The sequence below is a fragment of the Trachemys scripta genome, chromosome 1, assembly GCF_013100865.1.
Source record: "Trachemys scripta elegans isolate TJP31775 chromosome 1, CAS_Tse_1.0, whole genome shotgun sequence".
NCBI classification, from domain to species: domain Eukaryota; kingdom Metazoa; phylum Chordata; order Testudines; family Emydidae; genus Trachemys; species Trachemys scripta.
In genome coordinates, this window is record NC_048298.1 from 186,005,637 (window position 1) to 186,022,278 (window position 16,642).

The 16,642-nt window shown below is 43.5% G+C and overlaps 1 protein-coding gene across 1 annotated transcript; it reads right to left on the minus strand.

Annotated features, from left to right (window-relative positions):
- Positions 1-6,562: 6,562 nt before the first annotated feature.
- On the minus strand, positions 6,563-12,236 carry ATP5PO (ATP synthase peripheral stalk subunit OSCP). The gene is made up of 7 exons (XM_034752364.1): positions 12,113-12,236; positions 11,654-11,704; positions 9,331-9,441; positions 8,176-8,305; positions 7,829-7,941; positions 7,096-7,182; positions 6,563-6,751 (listed from the first exon to the last, which is right to left on the minus strand). Exons 1-7 carry the CDS (start codon positions 12,140-12,142, stop codon positions 6,638-6,640), a joined length of 636 nt encoding a protein of 211 aa, XP_034608255.1. The 5' UTR covers positions 12,143-12,236; the 3' UTR covers positions 6,563-6,637.
- Positions 12,237-16,642: the final 4,406 nt, after the last annotated feature.

Below are 16,642 nucleotides of genomic sequence, written 5' to 3' on the forward strand. Positions count from 1 at the left end.
CCGGGGGTGGTCGGCCAGGGCCCGAGCCGACCCAGGCTGGAGCCGCCGGGGGCCAGCCTGGGCCGCGCCTCCCCCCCCCCCTTACCTGCTTCAGCCTTCAAGCAGGGGAGGGGGCGGAGACTTTGGGAGGGGGCGGAGTTGGGGCGGGGCTGGGGGCGGGGCCGGGGCCCCCGGGAGTGTCCTCCATTAGGAGGCACAAAATATGGTAACCCTAAGGGTGACCAAACAGCAAGTGTGAAAAATCGGGACGGGGGGTAATAGGAGCCTATATAAGAAAAAGACCTATAAAATCGGGGCATCTGGTCACCCTATCCACAGTAGTCCAGTGTTCTTTCTTCCCGTGTAGAGGGCTTGGATATTCTAGGTCTCTTGTCGCTTAAACACATGCATTTGGAAAGCGGTCAGTCTCTCACTCTGTTTAATCTACACAGAGGCACTATTCAAACCTCTATGTATATATTGCTACTGTAGGGGCTACTTTCTAGGCTTCTTATTAGAAGCTCATCTGTCAGCCCTGCTATCTACAATGACAGCTCTATGGCCCTGGTTCAACAAAGCACTTAAGCAGATGCTTAACTTTAACCATAGGAGTAATCCCATCCTTATTCATCCAAGCACTAAGCACATGCTAAAGTGCTTTGCTGAACAGAGACAGAATTAATCATGTGCTAGAGCGCTTCGCTGGCTTGGGGCCTCAATTATACAGTCCATTCAAATCATCTGACTCCCAGAGGGAGGGAAGGTTAGGATATATAGCCCATGCATGGAACAGAACGTCAGGCTTCTGCTGATTTGGAATCAAAGCATTTCATATTCTTGCAGTTTTGATCTCGGGTTTCTCCCTTTTTACAAGCTGATATTCATTGGGTTTGTAACCACTGAATGCTAGAGAATTTTGTTTACAGTGTGTATCATGATTGAAATCTTGATCCACAGCAACATATTTAAAAATAATGAAATAAAATTATCTATAATTTGATTCAGGAGTCAAAAGCCCTCTCTATTTGCCAAGTGTAATGATGGTGCAAAGCCAGACTGTTTGCTCCAAAAGGTGGCATAGTGTTTGGGACCTGACTCAGGTACCTTGAATGAGACAGCAAGTTATTGTACTGATAAACTCTACAAAGCTTTTGCTAGCTTTACTTAATTATATATTTTCTCCACGAGTTTCTATGATGGAATGTTTTTTAATGTTCATTTTACAAATTTTTACCCTGAAAAGCCCACCTTTTGTTACATATGAGTAGCATTAGGGGGGAATAGTCATTATGGCTAATACAACTTTTGTAATGTTATTACATTTTCAAAATTGAGAGGTAACAAATATGGACTTTTCCAGCATCACTGGAGTCTAAACTCACACTGCAGTGTGTGCCATTGTGGAATTTCAATCAGTGCTAATCTACCAGTCAAAACCTTGGAAACACAGAAAAGTTGGTAATGGGGTCAAATTGACTTCGCTTTGAGAGGGTTTGCCCTGTATGTACATTCCACATGAAACTTGGCATTGTGTTCACGTGTGTATGCACACACATCTATATCAATGTATATATAAATACATACACACATATATATGTGGCTATATGTGTATACAGTATAAAACCATGGCTATGTTGTCAAATATTACATAACAGAAAAAGGACTAGACAATTTTTTGTTTTAAATATTTTAAAGTGTGAACTATTTTTGAGATTATTTTTCTGTATATATATGAAGATGTTTTTAGGACCTAACTTAAGTGCATAAAAAGGTGTAGTAGAAATATGTTAAACTAGCATAGTAATTAGAAGAGGTCCTGCTGAGATTGCAACTTAATTCCTTGCACTTTTTTAAAGCTGTAAAATACGTATTTAGCATTAAATTCTAGGACCTCAAAACATCAAGCAAGTAAAAGGGAATTGTTACGTGACCAGTGATCTGATGATACTAACAGCCAGCAGTTCTTGAAGATGGTAATAGGCACAGATGAGCATGGTAGCAGCATATGCAAGAGAAGAAATATGGTCAGAGCCTAAAAAAATAGATTGGAAACTAAAGGGTTGTTTTCCCCAGAGATCTGTGGTCAGTCTGCACTACAAAATCTAAAGGATTGGAGCTGCGGCCTTAGCTCCCCTGAAGTCTGATCTTTTCACCACTTATTAATCAAAAATTGTCCAGGGAAGCTCTTCTGTATTCGGTGTCACAGATCCAGCATGGCTGGCGTAGAGAGCACTATTACCACCCTCTTTTTTTGTAGCAGTTTGGCCACGGGCTTGTTGCAAATTTCCCAAGTACAGTAACTCCTCACTTAAAGTTGTCCCGGTTAACATTGTTTCGTTGCTGATCAATTAGGGAACGTGCTTGTTTAAAGTTGTGCAATGCTCACTTCTAATGTTGTTTGGCAGCCGCCTGCTTTGTCCACTGCGTGCAGGAAGAGCAGCCCGTTGGAGCTAGCTGGTGGGGGCTTGGAACCAGGGTGGACCGGCAGCCCCCTATCAGCTCCCCTAAGTTCCCCGTGCAGCAGCCGCCCAGCAGGCTATCAACTGTCGGGCAGCTCAGCTTCTCCCTCCCCACACTGCCGTGTGCTGCTCCTGCCCTCTACCTTGGAGCTGCTCCCCAAGACTCCTGCTTGCTGTGCAGTGGGGGGGGGGTAGGGGGAGTAGAGAGGGGCTAAGGTCAAGGTGTCCCCCTCCCCCCATTCCTTTACCCCGTTTACCCCATCTCCATAGAGCAGGGGCGGACACAACAGGGCTCAGGACGGAGGGAGCTTGCTGGCAGCTGCTGCTGTCTCAACTTGCTGATTTACTTAACAAGGCAGTGTACTTGGAGTGGGGTCAGCATACTTAAAGGGGCAATGCGCATCTCTCTCTCTCTCACACACACACATGCCATGCTGTCCCCCCACCCTCCATTCCTGCTGCTTTGTAGAGTGTGAGGCTACATTAACAACAATGTGTTAACTCTTGAGGGCTCAGCCAAGTGCTAGTTCATCATTTAGCAGTAAGGCATTCCCTGGGAACTAGCCCACCCTCTTCCACCCACTGACTTCACCACCTCAACCAAGCTTCACAATCATCATCACTGTGTACCAGTATTCAATTGTTTGTTTAAAACTTATACTGTGTGTATATATAGAGAGAGAGAGCGAGAGAGAGAATTTTTTGTATAATTTTTTGTCTGGTGAAAAAAATTTCCCTGGAACCTAACCCCCCCCCCACCTACATTAATTCTTATGGGGAAATTGGATTTGCTTAACATCGTTTTGCTTAAAGTCGCATTTTTCAGGAACATAACTACAACGTTAAGTGAGGAGTTACTGTAATGACTAGCCACTGCAGCTGGCTTTTTAATCTGCTGTTCATTTGCTTTCACTTCAGTCATTTTAGTGCAGGTGAAAGATGTTTAATCAAAGTATTTTAACCCTTTCTTATGCTTGGTCCATGTTTTTTGCTGCTACTTTGGGCTTTTCTAGCTGACGAGTTGATGCGCAGCAACCTGGGGTGTAAAACTACAGCACACTAACATGCTGTGCACCAACTGTCCATGCGGAGCATGCTAGTGCACACTACAGCTTTCTTATGTGCTTTGACTGAATCCCCTTTTGGTAGCAGCTGAGGACTCAGTCAGTGCAGTTGTGGCCATCTAGGCAGGACTCATGGGATGCTATCACTAGGTTTCCACCATGAATAGAGTTTTGTTTCCTGAATCAGGCCTAGGTGCTGGTGTTTTCAGAACAACTCCCCAGCAGTCTCATTGTGTGGTGCAGAGTACACCAGCATGTACTCTTGTGCTGAAGCCCATACACCACTGGCATCCAGTTTCAGTGGGGCATAAACCTGTCCTAACTCACTGCATATGGATGCATTGGCTTCCTTATTTTATTAATTGATGAAATTACAGGCCAATCCTCTCTTACCTTGAAAAAAATGCATCTTCTCATGAGGCCCATTTGCCCACTAGGAAGACAGGTTTTGGTTGAATGTGAGGTAATTTGCTGTCATTTTCCTACCTGGGATACTATTTAAAGATCTCAAAGTTTTCCATAAGCATTTTGAATGGAAATACAATAGAAGAGAAACTACAGTGCATCATAAATGTTAAAGTTCTTCCCCAACTAGTTTACACGTCCCAAAAGGATTAGATGCTTTTTAGAATGCTAATTTGTGATTAATAGGTTTTGCAGAATACCCTATTCCTTTCTTCAGTTAACTGGAAAAGGAATTTAGCTCTAAAACCTTTACAGACTTTATCAGGGGGACTTTTTACTTAGGTGTTGGTAGGTTATTGAAAAAGGCAATCCATGGTATTTTTTCCAATGTTAATACATAAAATAGGGAACACCCTCTTGCTGATTGTGTTGTTACTTGCTAGCACACTTTTTGTGGCCAAGTAGTGGTATCCTTTAGTTTCCTTTAAAAAGAAGTATTGTACTGTATGTAGTGTTCATAAGAGCCTACAAATTCCTAAGGCATTATAAAATACTTGTGCTACATGTATTTGTCTCAGATCTGGGTAAACAGGGAAAATCATTTTCTTTTCAGAAAAATACATTTGTACTGTTAATTTAGATATCTGTTCTTCACTATCCATTCCATGCTTTTTTTCAACTGGTCATCATAGGTAACAATGGAAAATAATTAGACAACACTTTCTTTATATTATGAAACCCTCTCAAACATGCTGGGATGAATATTTTTGAATCTGCTGTTTCCTTTGCTCCTCTTGGTTAAGTTATTCCATTTATGAACTAGGTCAAAGAAAACCTTTTAGTATTCCTTTTGTACAAATTACACCCACTTCCACTGCTGTATTCAGTGAGATTAACACTGCAAATAAGATTCTATTCTTGTTTTTTGTCTGACAGATTAGACTGTACTTATGTATGTGAAATTATGCAAGAATAAACCTAATTTTTTTTAACAATGAATTGTGTATGATGTCAAATATGTAGAAAAGCTTGAATCTTCAATGAAATATTTTTGGTTAAAGATTTACACCATAGTAATATGCAAGGAAATAAAAATAAATTTTTTACTAAGGTTTAGCACATATAGCACACTTCATTCAAGGCTTTCATATCTATAAATAAAGTGTCCCAGCACCTCTGGGAAATAGGTATTTTGTTCCCATTTTACAGATGTGGAAATGGACAGATATTGCAAGTTCAAGCCACGCAAACAGTGGAAGTGCTAATAGGATCCCTATTCCTCGGTTTACTCCTAAATTACACTTCAATGTAGGGTTGAGACCACAGTTAGCATTTTAATTCAGCTGCAGGATTTAGTGTGCTGCTGTACTGATTTTCTTTTTTTCCTGTAACATTGGGGGCCTTACTTTATCCTAATAGGTAGACATGGCTGGTTCTGGATTTCTCAGTGGCACTCACTGGAGAGAAAAAGGAGCTCCCTCAGCCTGCAGTTGAGTGTGTTGTCTCCTCCCCTTTTTTGTTGTTTTTTGGGGGGAGAGGGGAGAGAGAGGCGTCTAGGTAAAGAACTCCTGCCACTCAAGAAGTGCCGCAGTTTCAGCAGGGTGTCCTGCTTCTAATAGAACTCAATCCTCTCCTTCCACCCACTCAATTTCCACTTGTCCTTTTATTTAAATAGGAAAAAAGGAGAGTGGCTCTGGTTGTTTGTACAATGGGCTATAGTAAGAATTAGCACATCTGTAACAAACTCAGAACAGTATTGCCAATTCCATGTCTTCTCTCAGCAGCATCAGTCTGGTGCACCCAATAGTAGATATCTTAAATAGGTGATCTCACAACTGAGGTAAGTATATTTAAAATCTGTTTCCAAAACCATTTAAGGTTACTTACATAAAAAAAAAAGTCATGGATTTTTAAAGGGTAAACCTACTATTTAAAAAAAAAATTGAAAGCTGAGGAGAATTGTCCAAAGAAATGCATATTTCCTTACAATGCAGCTTTACGATTAGCCATTTGCTTTTAATTTTTTATCTTGCTTTTGAATATTTTAAGAGATACTTTAAATGGGAAGTCTCAGTAAATGGATCAACTGAGATTTTTAGACAATTGTACATTCAGTAGTTTAACAGACGTGTACAACAAAATTATATATTTGATAGCTGTTTCAGCCAAAACTCATCCACCTAAGTTTATATACTTGGCTGTTGGGCGAACTCATTGATAACGGGTCATTGTTTAACATTCCATTAGCTTCATGACAAAATGTCTGTTTTCAACTAATGACAGTTTAAGCATTACACTGTTCCTGTCTTTGAAAACAGACTGATTCATACAACAGCAAACGTAATCTGTTGGCATTTATAGAGCACTTATCCTTGTAGTGCCCTATATGAACACTGTTCCTGGATTAAAAGACAGGAACAATAACTAATGTAGTGCAACTCAGTTTGACCAATTTGTCTACTTTTACAGAAAACGTTCTCCATTGCCTTCAGAGTTATAGCTAAATTCAGGCCAAGCCCATTTTCCAAACCAAGAGTTACAGGGTGGCTAAATAGGGCTCTAATTGAAGCTCTTAACTTAACTTTGGAGAGGTTACTGCAGCTAATGCTGCATTTCAGAGTTAATCACCTTACTCTAAATAAACACTACAGCCTATTGAAGGAGAAATATTTTATTGTTTCCATATAATAGATTGACAGGTTTCACTGTGAAAAACAGTTGGATAAGATGTTACACGGTATCTCTCATGATTTTGGTCAGTTTCTGAATCTTGGATTTTGTTGACATGTCAACATACTTATCCCCAATGCTGACAATCATTCCACCCAGGATTGATGGATCATTCTAGGAAGAAGAAAAAGTTACATCTATTAAATGAAAATCCAGTGGCCAAATATTCAATTGTCAATCTTTTCTATGCAGTAAAGAAAAAGCTTTGTCTAATTAATAGTAATCTTGTTCTTGCAGTTACCATGATGCAAGTTTAGTAGTTATTAAAAATGCCACTGCATTTATAATCAAAAGCAGAATTTAATATGTATATCAAATTTTACTAGACCAAGAAAAACTAAAATGCATAAAAAATATTTACAATAGATCTTTCAATGGAGTCTGTACCCCAGATCTGCCTGTTGGTTACAGAAATTGCTTCACTTTATGGAATTTATTCACAAGCCATTAGTCCTTACCTTGGTCTCTAATTTCAAGACTTCTCCTTTAGCCAAGAAGCCACCCAAAGCTGTTTTTAATTCAGTGAGGCTGGCCTGATCCAAGGGCTGGGGAAGGGGGGGGAGGAGGGGGAAGAGGAGAGAGAGAGAGAGAGAGAGAGAGAATTAAAAAAAATCAAAATCAAAACTACAGAAAATGAAGGGCTGTATTTAAATATCCAATGTGCAAAAGATACCTGAATTTTCTATTCCCAAGCTTAACACACAAGCTGGAGGAGGGGCTAAAGCAAGAAAGAGGCCCAGGGCAGTAGCAGCGGCCGAGCCCTGGACCCTTTAAACTGCTGCCGGAGCCCCCGGCTGCTGCTATCCCAGCAGGGGAGGGCACTTACTGGTACAGGGCAGGCCGGGGCTGGCTCTGACCCCCTCATCCCCACCCCTTCCGGGGGCCAGAGCCAGCCCCAATCCAGCCCCGTACCACTAAGTCCCTATTTCTACTTTCACCCCTGGAAACAACTGAAGTCAGTTAAGGAAAAAAGTCCACAACAGTTTTGTTTTCTGGTCAATGGTTGCTGGGGATCTGAAAGACTGTGTATAAGTAACTTTCATTCAGGTATCGTGGTGAACATGCAGTGCTGTTCATTTCTTAAGCACAGCCAAGCTCAACCTGTTCATGCTGCCTAGAGCAATTAAGCAAAAAAATTTGCAGCCCCCACCAATTAAGCCCAATCCTGCAGTTCTTATTTTTCTAACTTACATTAGCAGTGGTGATTGAGCAGAGCACTTCTCCACGGTGTGCACTCATGATCTTTCCAAAAGCAGAAATTACATCAGGAGTCTGTTGCAAGCGACCATTTTCAGCAAGCACTTCTGGAAAAAAGACGTTGCAATGTTTAAAACAAGCTACGCGTGAAAAATATATTCAATACAAACTGAGTTAAGAATGCAAAAGAGCAAACCACAGCAAATATCAAAATGCTTCAATAGTTTCATTTTACCTAGACACTTAAGAAATTAAGACAATCCAAATAAGTTTGGTCATGAAAACTTAATAGTATTTGCCAGTGTAATGCTCAGAGTAGAGTTATATCAATGACTACTTACTCATAAAGTTGATAGTGATTGGAGACAATTTATCTTTTACTAAAACATCATTTATGGTTTTTTGTTTAATTACACTCTTTATATGAGGATTCACGACAACACTAGACAATTTGGGGTCCTTCAGAAGTGTCTAAAAAAGATAAAACATGGGTAACATGATCACCAATAGAAAACCTGGTACATCCATTTTTACACACATCCTTGGAAGATGCACAGGTTTAAATCAACTAAATGAAGAGGAACATGGAAAGTTTCAAAGCAGAGTAGAAACTTCAACAAAACTTCTAATAAAAAGCTTCTAATAAATCTTTCCTGACTTACTGAGCTGGATATACAAGGAGAAAATCCCCTACGCCCAAAGCATAGAAGAGTCTGATGAAAAATCCCAGGATAAGTCTACACTACAGAATTACTGCAATATAATTAAACTGCTCAGAGGTGTGAATAATCCACACCTCTGAGCAACGTAATTATACTGACTTAAGTGGTCCTGTAGACAGCATTATTTCGGCAGGAGAGCTTTTTCCCACCAACATAGCTACCGCCTCTTGCAGAGGTGGATTAATTATACCGATGGGAGAGCTCTCTTTCGTTAGCGGAGAGTGTCTTCATTAAAGCATTACGGCAGCGCAGCTGCAGTGTTTTTAGCGCAGACCTGCCCCCAGGAACTAAAAAGCTAGGAAGTGAAGATAACCAGAATATGCAAGTGTGAAAGTGACATGTGTAGATTTAACAAACACACACCACAAAGGCTATATCTACACAGCCCCACAGTGCAGACAATGGGGGTGTGAATTATAGATCACACCTAAATGTTGTGCTCTAGCTGTATGGACATTGCTGGCACAAGCTAAAAAGGTATTTAGTTTGCATTAACGTAATCCTCTTTCAAACAGGACTCTTCACATTTTCTATTGAGTCAATATTGAGAACTAGACCAGAAAAGCAACAGCATGTGTTTAATACTAATCATATATTCTATATAAAAATGATGTTTTTAAATTTGCAATATTTAGGATTTGCTAAAGACTGAGAAATTCCTCCTCCATAATTGAAAAGGGGGGAAAACGGTATAAGAAAAACCATTTCCACAACATTTAATTTATAGCTTAATTTTAAATTGTTTAGAGAAGTAACTGTACAAGACCTACTTACCAATACTCGACTAAGCTCCTTTTCTACCTGGTCCAGTTTCTTCTGCTTAGAAGCAGCAGAGTAGAGAGCAGTAGCATAGCGACCTTCCAGTCCATAAACCTGGATTGGAGGCTTGAAAAACAGAAGAGTCAAATTAGTGACTCCTAATGCTTGAGACAGTTACTAACTCAGAGCAGGTTTAATATCAGAAGATGCATGACTTTCTTCTTGAAAAACAACCTACCCTTACAGGTTTTGACCTACCACAAATGAAGTGAAAAATAAGAGCTTTTAGAAGCCCGCTGTTGTCTAGTTGCATTTTTTGAAAGGGGGAGAGGGGAGAAGGGGTATTCATGGGATAGGTGATATGAATGGCTTAGCTCCCTGCACTTTTTGGATGACATTAAACAAAAGGCCATGGAGGGCTGCACTCACTCTCTGGGGTTAGGCCCCCTGGCCCCACTGCCTCCTGGAACCATACCTCTGAGCCTTCTTTCTGTCAGCCCCCTGGGAGTCCACTCACACTGGACCCACGAGGCCGCCACACCCAGAGGGAGCAATGCCACCCCACGGTGACACTCAGCGTAAAACAGAAGGGTTTACTGTACATCTGAACACAGCACAGGCAGTTCTCAGGGCCCTCAAGCCTAGAAAGTCTCAGCACTGTGCAATCAGGTGGCTCAGGCTGCTCTTTGACCCCAGTCCAGAAGTGACCTCCTTCCAGCAAACCACCCTATATCACCTTCCCAACAGCCCCTCCTCCATCCTCCTCCTTCGGTCCAAGCAAACAGAACACCTGGGCCCTCTCTCTTCAGTCCTTTGTTCCCGTTGGCCAGAACCGGCTGCCTTTCTGCCCAATTTTAGTGGAAGGGTCAACTAAACTCCCATCAAAGTCAAGAGGAGTTTGATTGGGTTCCACAACATATAATTAGCAGCTGTCACACACTATGCCACTGCACTAAACCAGGATTTTCAAGAGAGACTAATAATTTTGGATGCCCGTCTTGAAACACCTTGAAGGGGCTTGATACTCAAAGTAGTGAATACCCACTATCAGAGTTCGGGCCTGTTAAACCAATCACAAAAAAAACCCCTAGTCACTTGAAAAAAAAAAATCTTGACACCTGCAGATAAAATATTTAACTCCGTTTTCTCAATAACTCTTTGGGATGCCTTTGGTGTAATCATCAAGTTTAACTTCCCATTGAGCTTCTCATATTTAAAACTGTATGAATTAGTTACAGTGTTTAAAAGGTTGCAGCAGTCTTGTTTTCACTCAAATCACTTTAAGCAGGAAGCCCTTGTAAAGAGCTTTTACCACCTTTAAAAGGAATTCCTGTTTTGATAGAAGAGACTTACTTCTACTACTGCTGCTACACTGGAAGCTACGGAGACACAGAGAAGCTGTCCTGGTACTGGACAGACCCCATAGGATTAAGGAGGCAGCACTATCTACACTGAGATAAAGGATCTATTGTCATACCCCATGGCAAAGAACAGGGCAGTTGAAATTCATGCAAACTAACTGTACAAGTAATGGACAAAAATGAATAGCTAAGAATTGGCAAGTGGTAAGATACTTCAGGCATTGTCCCACATATCAGAACTATAAGAGGAACAAAAATAACCAGCTTGAGAATAACACATTAGCATCACTGAGGCCTGGTCTACACTAAGGGGGGGGGGGGGGGGGAGGTCGTTGTAAGATATGCAACTTCAGCTATGGGAATACCGTAGCTGAAGTTAACATATCTTATTCCGACTTACCTCCCGTCCTCATGGCACAGGATCGACAGCCGCGGCTCCCCTGTGGACTCCACTACCGCCGATCGCTCCGGTGGAGTTTCGCAGTCGACAGGGAGCGCATTCGGGGATCGATATATTGCATCTTAACGGGACGCGATATAGCAATCCCCAATAAATCGATTGCTACCTGCCGATACGGTGGGTAGTCTGGACATACTCTGAGTAACCTATAGGCATTCCAATTAAATTGCATAATACAACAGTAATTCTAACAAGTAATCAAGGGGCTTAAATCTGTTCCATGAAAGATGTCTCAGCTAACTGCAGGTAGTTTTTCAGGTAAATGAGGCAGACGCACTCTTGGGAGTCACACTCTGTGCATAGACACAGCCAATCTAGTACACACTGAACCAACAATACCGCATTTGTGCCTCCTGTGAAGCGAAGTTAAAGGGACTTGCTAGTTGAAGAAGTGATCACACCTTCCTAGGAACAGCAAAGCCCGGGCATAACAGTGTGTGACAAATATCCAACATAGGCCAGTTGAAATTGCCCCGGGAAAACTCCCAGCGCGATCACACACTTGTAGCTACCCTACCTTTACCAGCTGGGACGCGGGCCTGGCAAGGGCGGTGCTGAAGAAGCGCAGCTAGAAGAAAAGGGGGGGGGGGGGGGACATTTAATTTTCCTCAACAAGGAAGTGAGTCAGGAGGAAAAACACCCGCGAGCCGGCGCCGGCGTGTCCCGGGGCGTCCCACCATCGCTTGGGCCACGGGCTCGCCGGGCGACCCCCCGAGCCGCCTTCCGGGCCCGAGCGAGCCCCGCGGTCACAGGCCGGCCCCGCACCGCCCGGGGCAGCCGAGTCCCACCAGCCCGCCCGGGCGCCCCAGCCAGGCGAGAACCCAGGAGTCCGGGAGCCCCGGGCCCGCTCGCGGCGGGGGGTGGGGGAGGGAGCAGCGGCCACCGGGCCCGGCCGAGGAGCCCATGGACCCCGGGGTGGTGAGACCCGGCCCCTTCCCGCTCGGGTCCCCGCGAGCCCGGCTCCGCTGTCGGTCACCTTCCCCGGGAGCCCCGCGGCCGCCGCCATAGTGTCCTGCTGCTCTAGGTCAAACCGGGGCCCTTGCTCGGGGGCGGCTAGGACGCATGCGCACTACTATCCAGACCCCGCCGCGGGGCACGCTGGGAAAACGAGTCCTGGGGCCCCGCACGCTCCTGGGAATTGTAGTTTATCAGGGAGCGCCGCCGCCGCAGGGGAGGGGGGCGGAAGGGACGTGACGCAAAGCGTTGGGCGGAAATAGCGTTAGCCGTGGCACCATGAGTCAGCCCCCCCCCCGGGAACATGAGCTGGACCCGGAACCCCCGAGACAGTCTCACCGCGCCAGTGTGGTGTAGAAACGTCTTCTTCAGGGAACGGTCTGCTTGGGTTGTACTGAGCGTGCGCAGAGCGACTGCGCCGTCTCGTTTCCTATCTGAAAGCCCCCGGCTTGTTCCCCGCCCCTCGTCCTTGTAGGTGCCTTGTCCGTGCCTGAACCTTGGCCAATTACAGCATCTTTTCTGCGATGGGGCCGCCACAGCTGCACGCAGCATTCAAGGTGTGCACGTCCCATGGGTTTATATAGCGGCACCATGGTATTTTCTGTCCAATTCTCTGCCCCTTTCCTAATGCTGCCCAGCATTCTGTTCGCTTGTTTGACTGACGCTGCACATTGCGTGGATGATTTCAGAGAACTATCCACAATGGCTCCAAGATCGCTTTCTCAGTGGTAACAGCTAATTTAGACCCCATCATTGTATATGTATAGTTGGGATTATGTTTTCCAAGGTGCATTACTTTGCATTTCCCAACATTAAATTTCATCTGCCATTTTGTTGGCCCAGTCACCCAGTTTTGAGGGATCCTTTTGTAGCTCTTCACAGTCTGCGTAGGTCTTAACTATTGTGAGTAATTTTATATCATCTGCAAATTTTGCCACTTCCCTGTTTACCTCTTTTTTCATATCATTTATGAATAAGTTGAATAGGACTGGTCCCAGAACAGATCCCTGGGGGACACCACTATTTACCTCTCTCCATTTTGAAAACTGACCATTTATACCTACACTTGGTTTCCTATCTTTTAACCAGTTACCAATCCTCTTATCCCGTGGCAACTTACTTTGGGTAAGAGCCTTTGGTGAGGGACCTTGTCAAAGGCTTCCTGAAAATCTAAATACACTATATCCACTGGATCTCCTTGGTCCACATGCTTATTGACCACCTCAAAGAATTCTAGTGGATTGGTGAGGCATGATTTCCCTTTACTAAAACCATGTTGACTCTTCCTCAACAAATTATGTTCATCTATATGTCTGAAAATATTGTTCTTTATTATAGTTTCAACCAGCTTGCCCGGTACTGAAGTCAGGCTTACAGGCCTGTAATTGCCAGGATCACCTCTGGACCCCTTTTTAAAAATTGGCGTCACATTAGCTTTCCAGTCATCTGGTACAGAAGCTGATTTAAATGATAGGTTACAGACTACAGTTAGTAGTTCTGCAATTGCACATTAGAGTTCCTTCAGAACTCTTGGGCGAATACCATCTGGTCCTGGTGACTTATTGCTGTTTAATTTATCAATTTGTTCCAAAACCTCCTCTAATGATACCTCAATATGGGACAGTTCCTCAGATCTGTCACCTAAGAAGAATGGCTCATGTTTGGGAATCTCCCTCACATCCTCAGCCGGGAAGACCAATGCAAAGAATTCATTTAGTTTCTCAGCAATGGCCTTATTGTCCTTGAGTGCTCCTTTAGCGCCTCGATCGTCCAGTGGCCCCACTGGTTGTTTAGCGAGCTTCCTGCTTCTGATATACTTAAAAAAAAAATTGCTATTACATTTTGAGTCTTTGGCTAACTGTTCCTCAGATTCTTTTTTGGCCTTCCTAATTGTATTTTTACACTTCATTTGCCAGTGTTTATGCTCCTTTCTATTTTCCTCACTAGGATTTAACTTCCACTTTTTAAAGGATGCCTTTTTCCCTCTGAATGCTTCTTTTACTTTGTTGTTTAGCCACGGTGGCACTTTTTTGGTTCTCTTACTATGTTTTTTAATTTGGGGTATACATTTAAGTTGAGCCTCTATTATGGTGTCTTTAAAAAGTTTCCACGCAGCTTGCAGAGATTTCACTTTTGGCACTGTACCCTTTAATTTCTGCTTAACTAACCTCCTCATTTTTGTGTAGTTCCCCTTTCTGAAATTAAATGCTACAGTGTTGGGCCGCTTTGGTGTTTTTCCTGCCACAGGGATGTTAAATTTAATTATGTTATGGTCACTGTTACCAAGTGGTCCAGCTATATTCACCTCTTGGACCAGATCCTGTGCTCCACTTAAGACTAAATCAAGAATTGCTTCTCCTCTGGTGGGTTCCAGGACCAGCTGCTCCAAGAAGCAGTCATTTAAGGTGTCAAGAAACTTTATCTCTGCATCCCATCCTGAGGTGACATGTACCCAGTCAATATGGGGATAATTGAACCCCCCAATTATTATTATTGAGTTTTTTATTTTAATAGCCTCTCTAATCTCCCTAAGCATCTCACAGTCACCAACACCATCCTGGTCAGGTGTTCAGCAATATATCCCTACCACTATATTCTTATTATTAGAGCATGGAATTTCTATCCATAGAGATTCTATGGTACAGTTTGATTCATTTATGATTTTTGCTTCATTTGATTCTAAGCTTTCTTTCACATATAATGCCACTCCCCCAGCAGCACGACCTGTTCTGTCCTTCTGATATATTTTGTACTCTGATATTACTGTATCCCATTGATTAGCCTCATTCCACTAAGTTTCTGTGATGCCTATTATATCAATATCCTCATTTAATACGAGGCACTCTAGTTCACCCATTTTATTATTTAGACTTTTAGCATTGGTATATAAGCACTTTAAAGCTTGTCTCCTTTTAACTGTTTGCCATTACATAATGTAATTGAATGGGACTCTTTTTTATCTGACTGTTTCTGATCACACCCTGCCTGAATTTTATCATTTTTCATCCTCTCGTCCTCACTAGGACGTAGAGATTCTCTATTAATAGATCCTCCCGTAAGGGATGTCTGAACCATGTGCTCTTCCACATTTGTCAGCTTTCCCCCAGTCCTTAGTTTAAAAACTGCTCTACGACCTTTTTAATTTTAAGAACCAGCAGTCTGCTTCCATTTTGGTTTAGGTGGAGCCCATCCTTCCTGTATAGGCTCCCCCTTTCCTAAAAGTTTCCCCAGTTCCTAATAAATCTAAACCCCTCCTCTCTACACCATCATCTGATTCACGCATTGAGACTCTGCAGTTCTACCTGTCTAACTGGTCCTGCGTGTGGAACTGGGAGCATCTCAGAGAATGCTACCATGGAGGTCCTGGACTTCAATCTCTTACCTAGCAGCCTAAATTTGGCCTCCAGGATGTCTCTCCTACCCTTCCCTATGTCATTGGTACCTACATGTACCAGAACCACCGGCTCCTCCCCAGCACTACACATAAATCTATCTAGATGTCTCAAGAGTTCCGCACCCTTCGCACCAGGCAGGCAGGTCACCATGCAGTTCTCCCAGTCATCGCAAACCCAGCTATCTACGTTTCTAATGATCAAATCTCCCATTACTAATACCTGTCTCTTTCTAATAGCTGGAGTTCTCTCCCCTGGAGAGATATCCTCAGTGCGAGAGGATACCACAACATCATCTGGAAGGAGGGTCCCAACTATGGGATTGTTTCCCTCTGTGCAGCGTTGCCAACCGGACAGCCAGCAGCCCGGTCAGCGGTGCTGACTGGAGCCACCAGAATCCCTTTTCAGCTGGGTATTCCAGTTGAAAACTGGACACCTGGTTGACCTAGGCTTTTGTTTCCCCTCTCATTGGACAGTATGTGTCAGCACCTGCTTCCCAGGGCTGGGGTTTTAAAGGCACAGGCAACCCAATGCCTAGACACTGCAGCTCCTCTCTATCTGCTGTAACGTACGGAGGTGCTACAGGATACTTGATTTGGTGAAATGGTTTACATATACCCCCTCAAAAACTGTGTGTCACACATTTTGAGTATCAGTTTAGATGTCTTCATAAAGTCTCATAGCAATTCACAAATTTGTCTTTGCTGAATTTCCTGAATTGCACCCCCTTCTTTGTAATCCATTTGAAACATAGTTTTGTTCCTTTTAATTGTTTACCTTTGTTATCATTGTGCAGATGCATGTCATTGTGCTACTTAATTTATATTTTAATAGCCACAGGCACTGGCTTCCTCCGGGCCCCAGGGGCGCTCAACCCCCCTGCTCTGCCCTTGACCCGCCCCAACCCGACTCCTTCCCCCAAGTCCCCACCCCACCCCTTCTCCCAAGCCCCCATCCCACCATGCCTCTTCCCTCCTCCGTTCCAACCCCTCCTCCAAACGTACCCTGTCCCCCTTCCCCCCAGCACCTCCTGCACACTGTGGAACAGCTGGCTGCTGGTGGGTGCTAAGCACCCACTATGTGTGCTCCAGCCCTGGAGGAACCACAGAATCAGCACCTATTTTTAATAGCAAATACTCATCGAAAATATTTATAAGTGA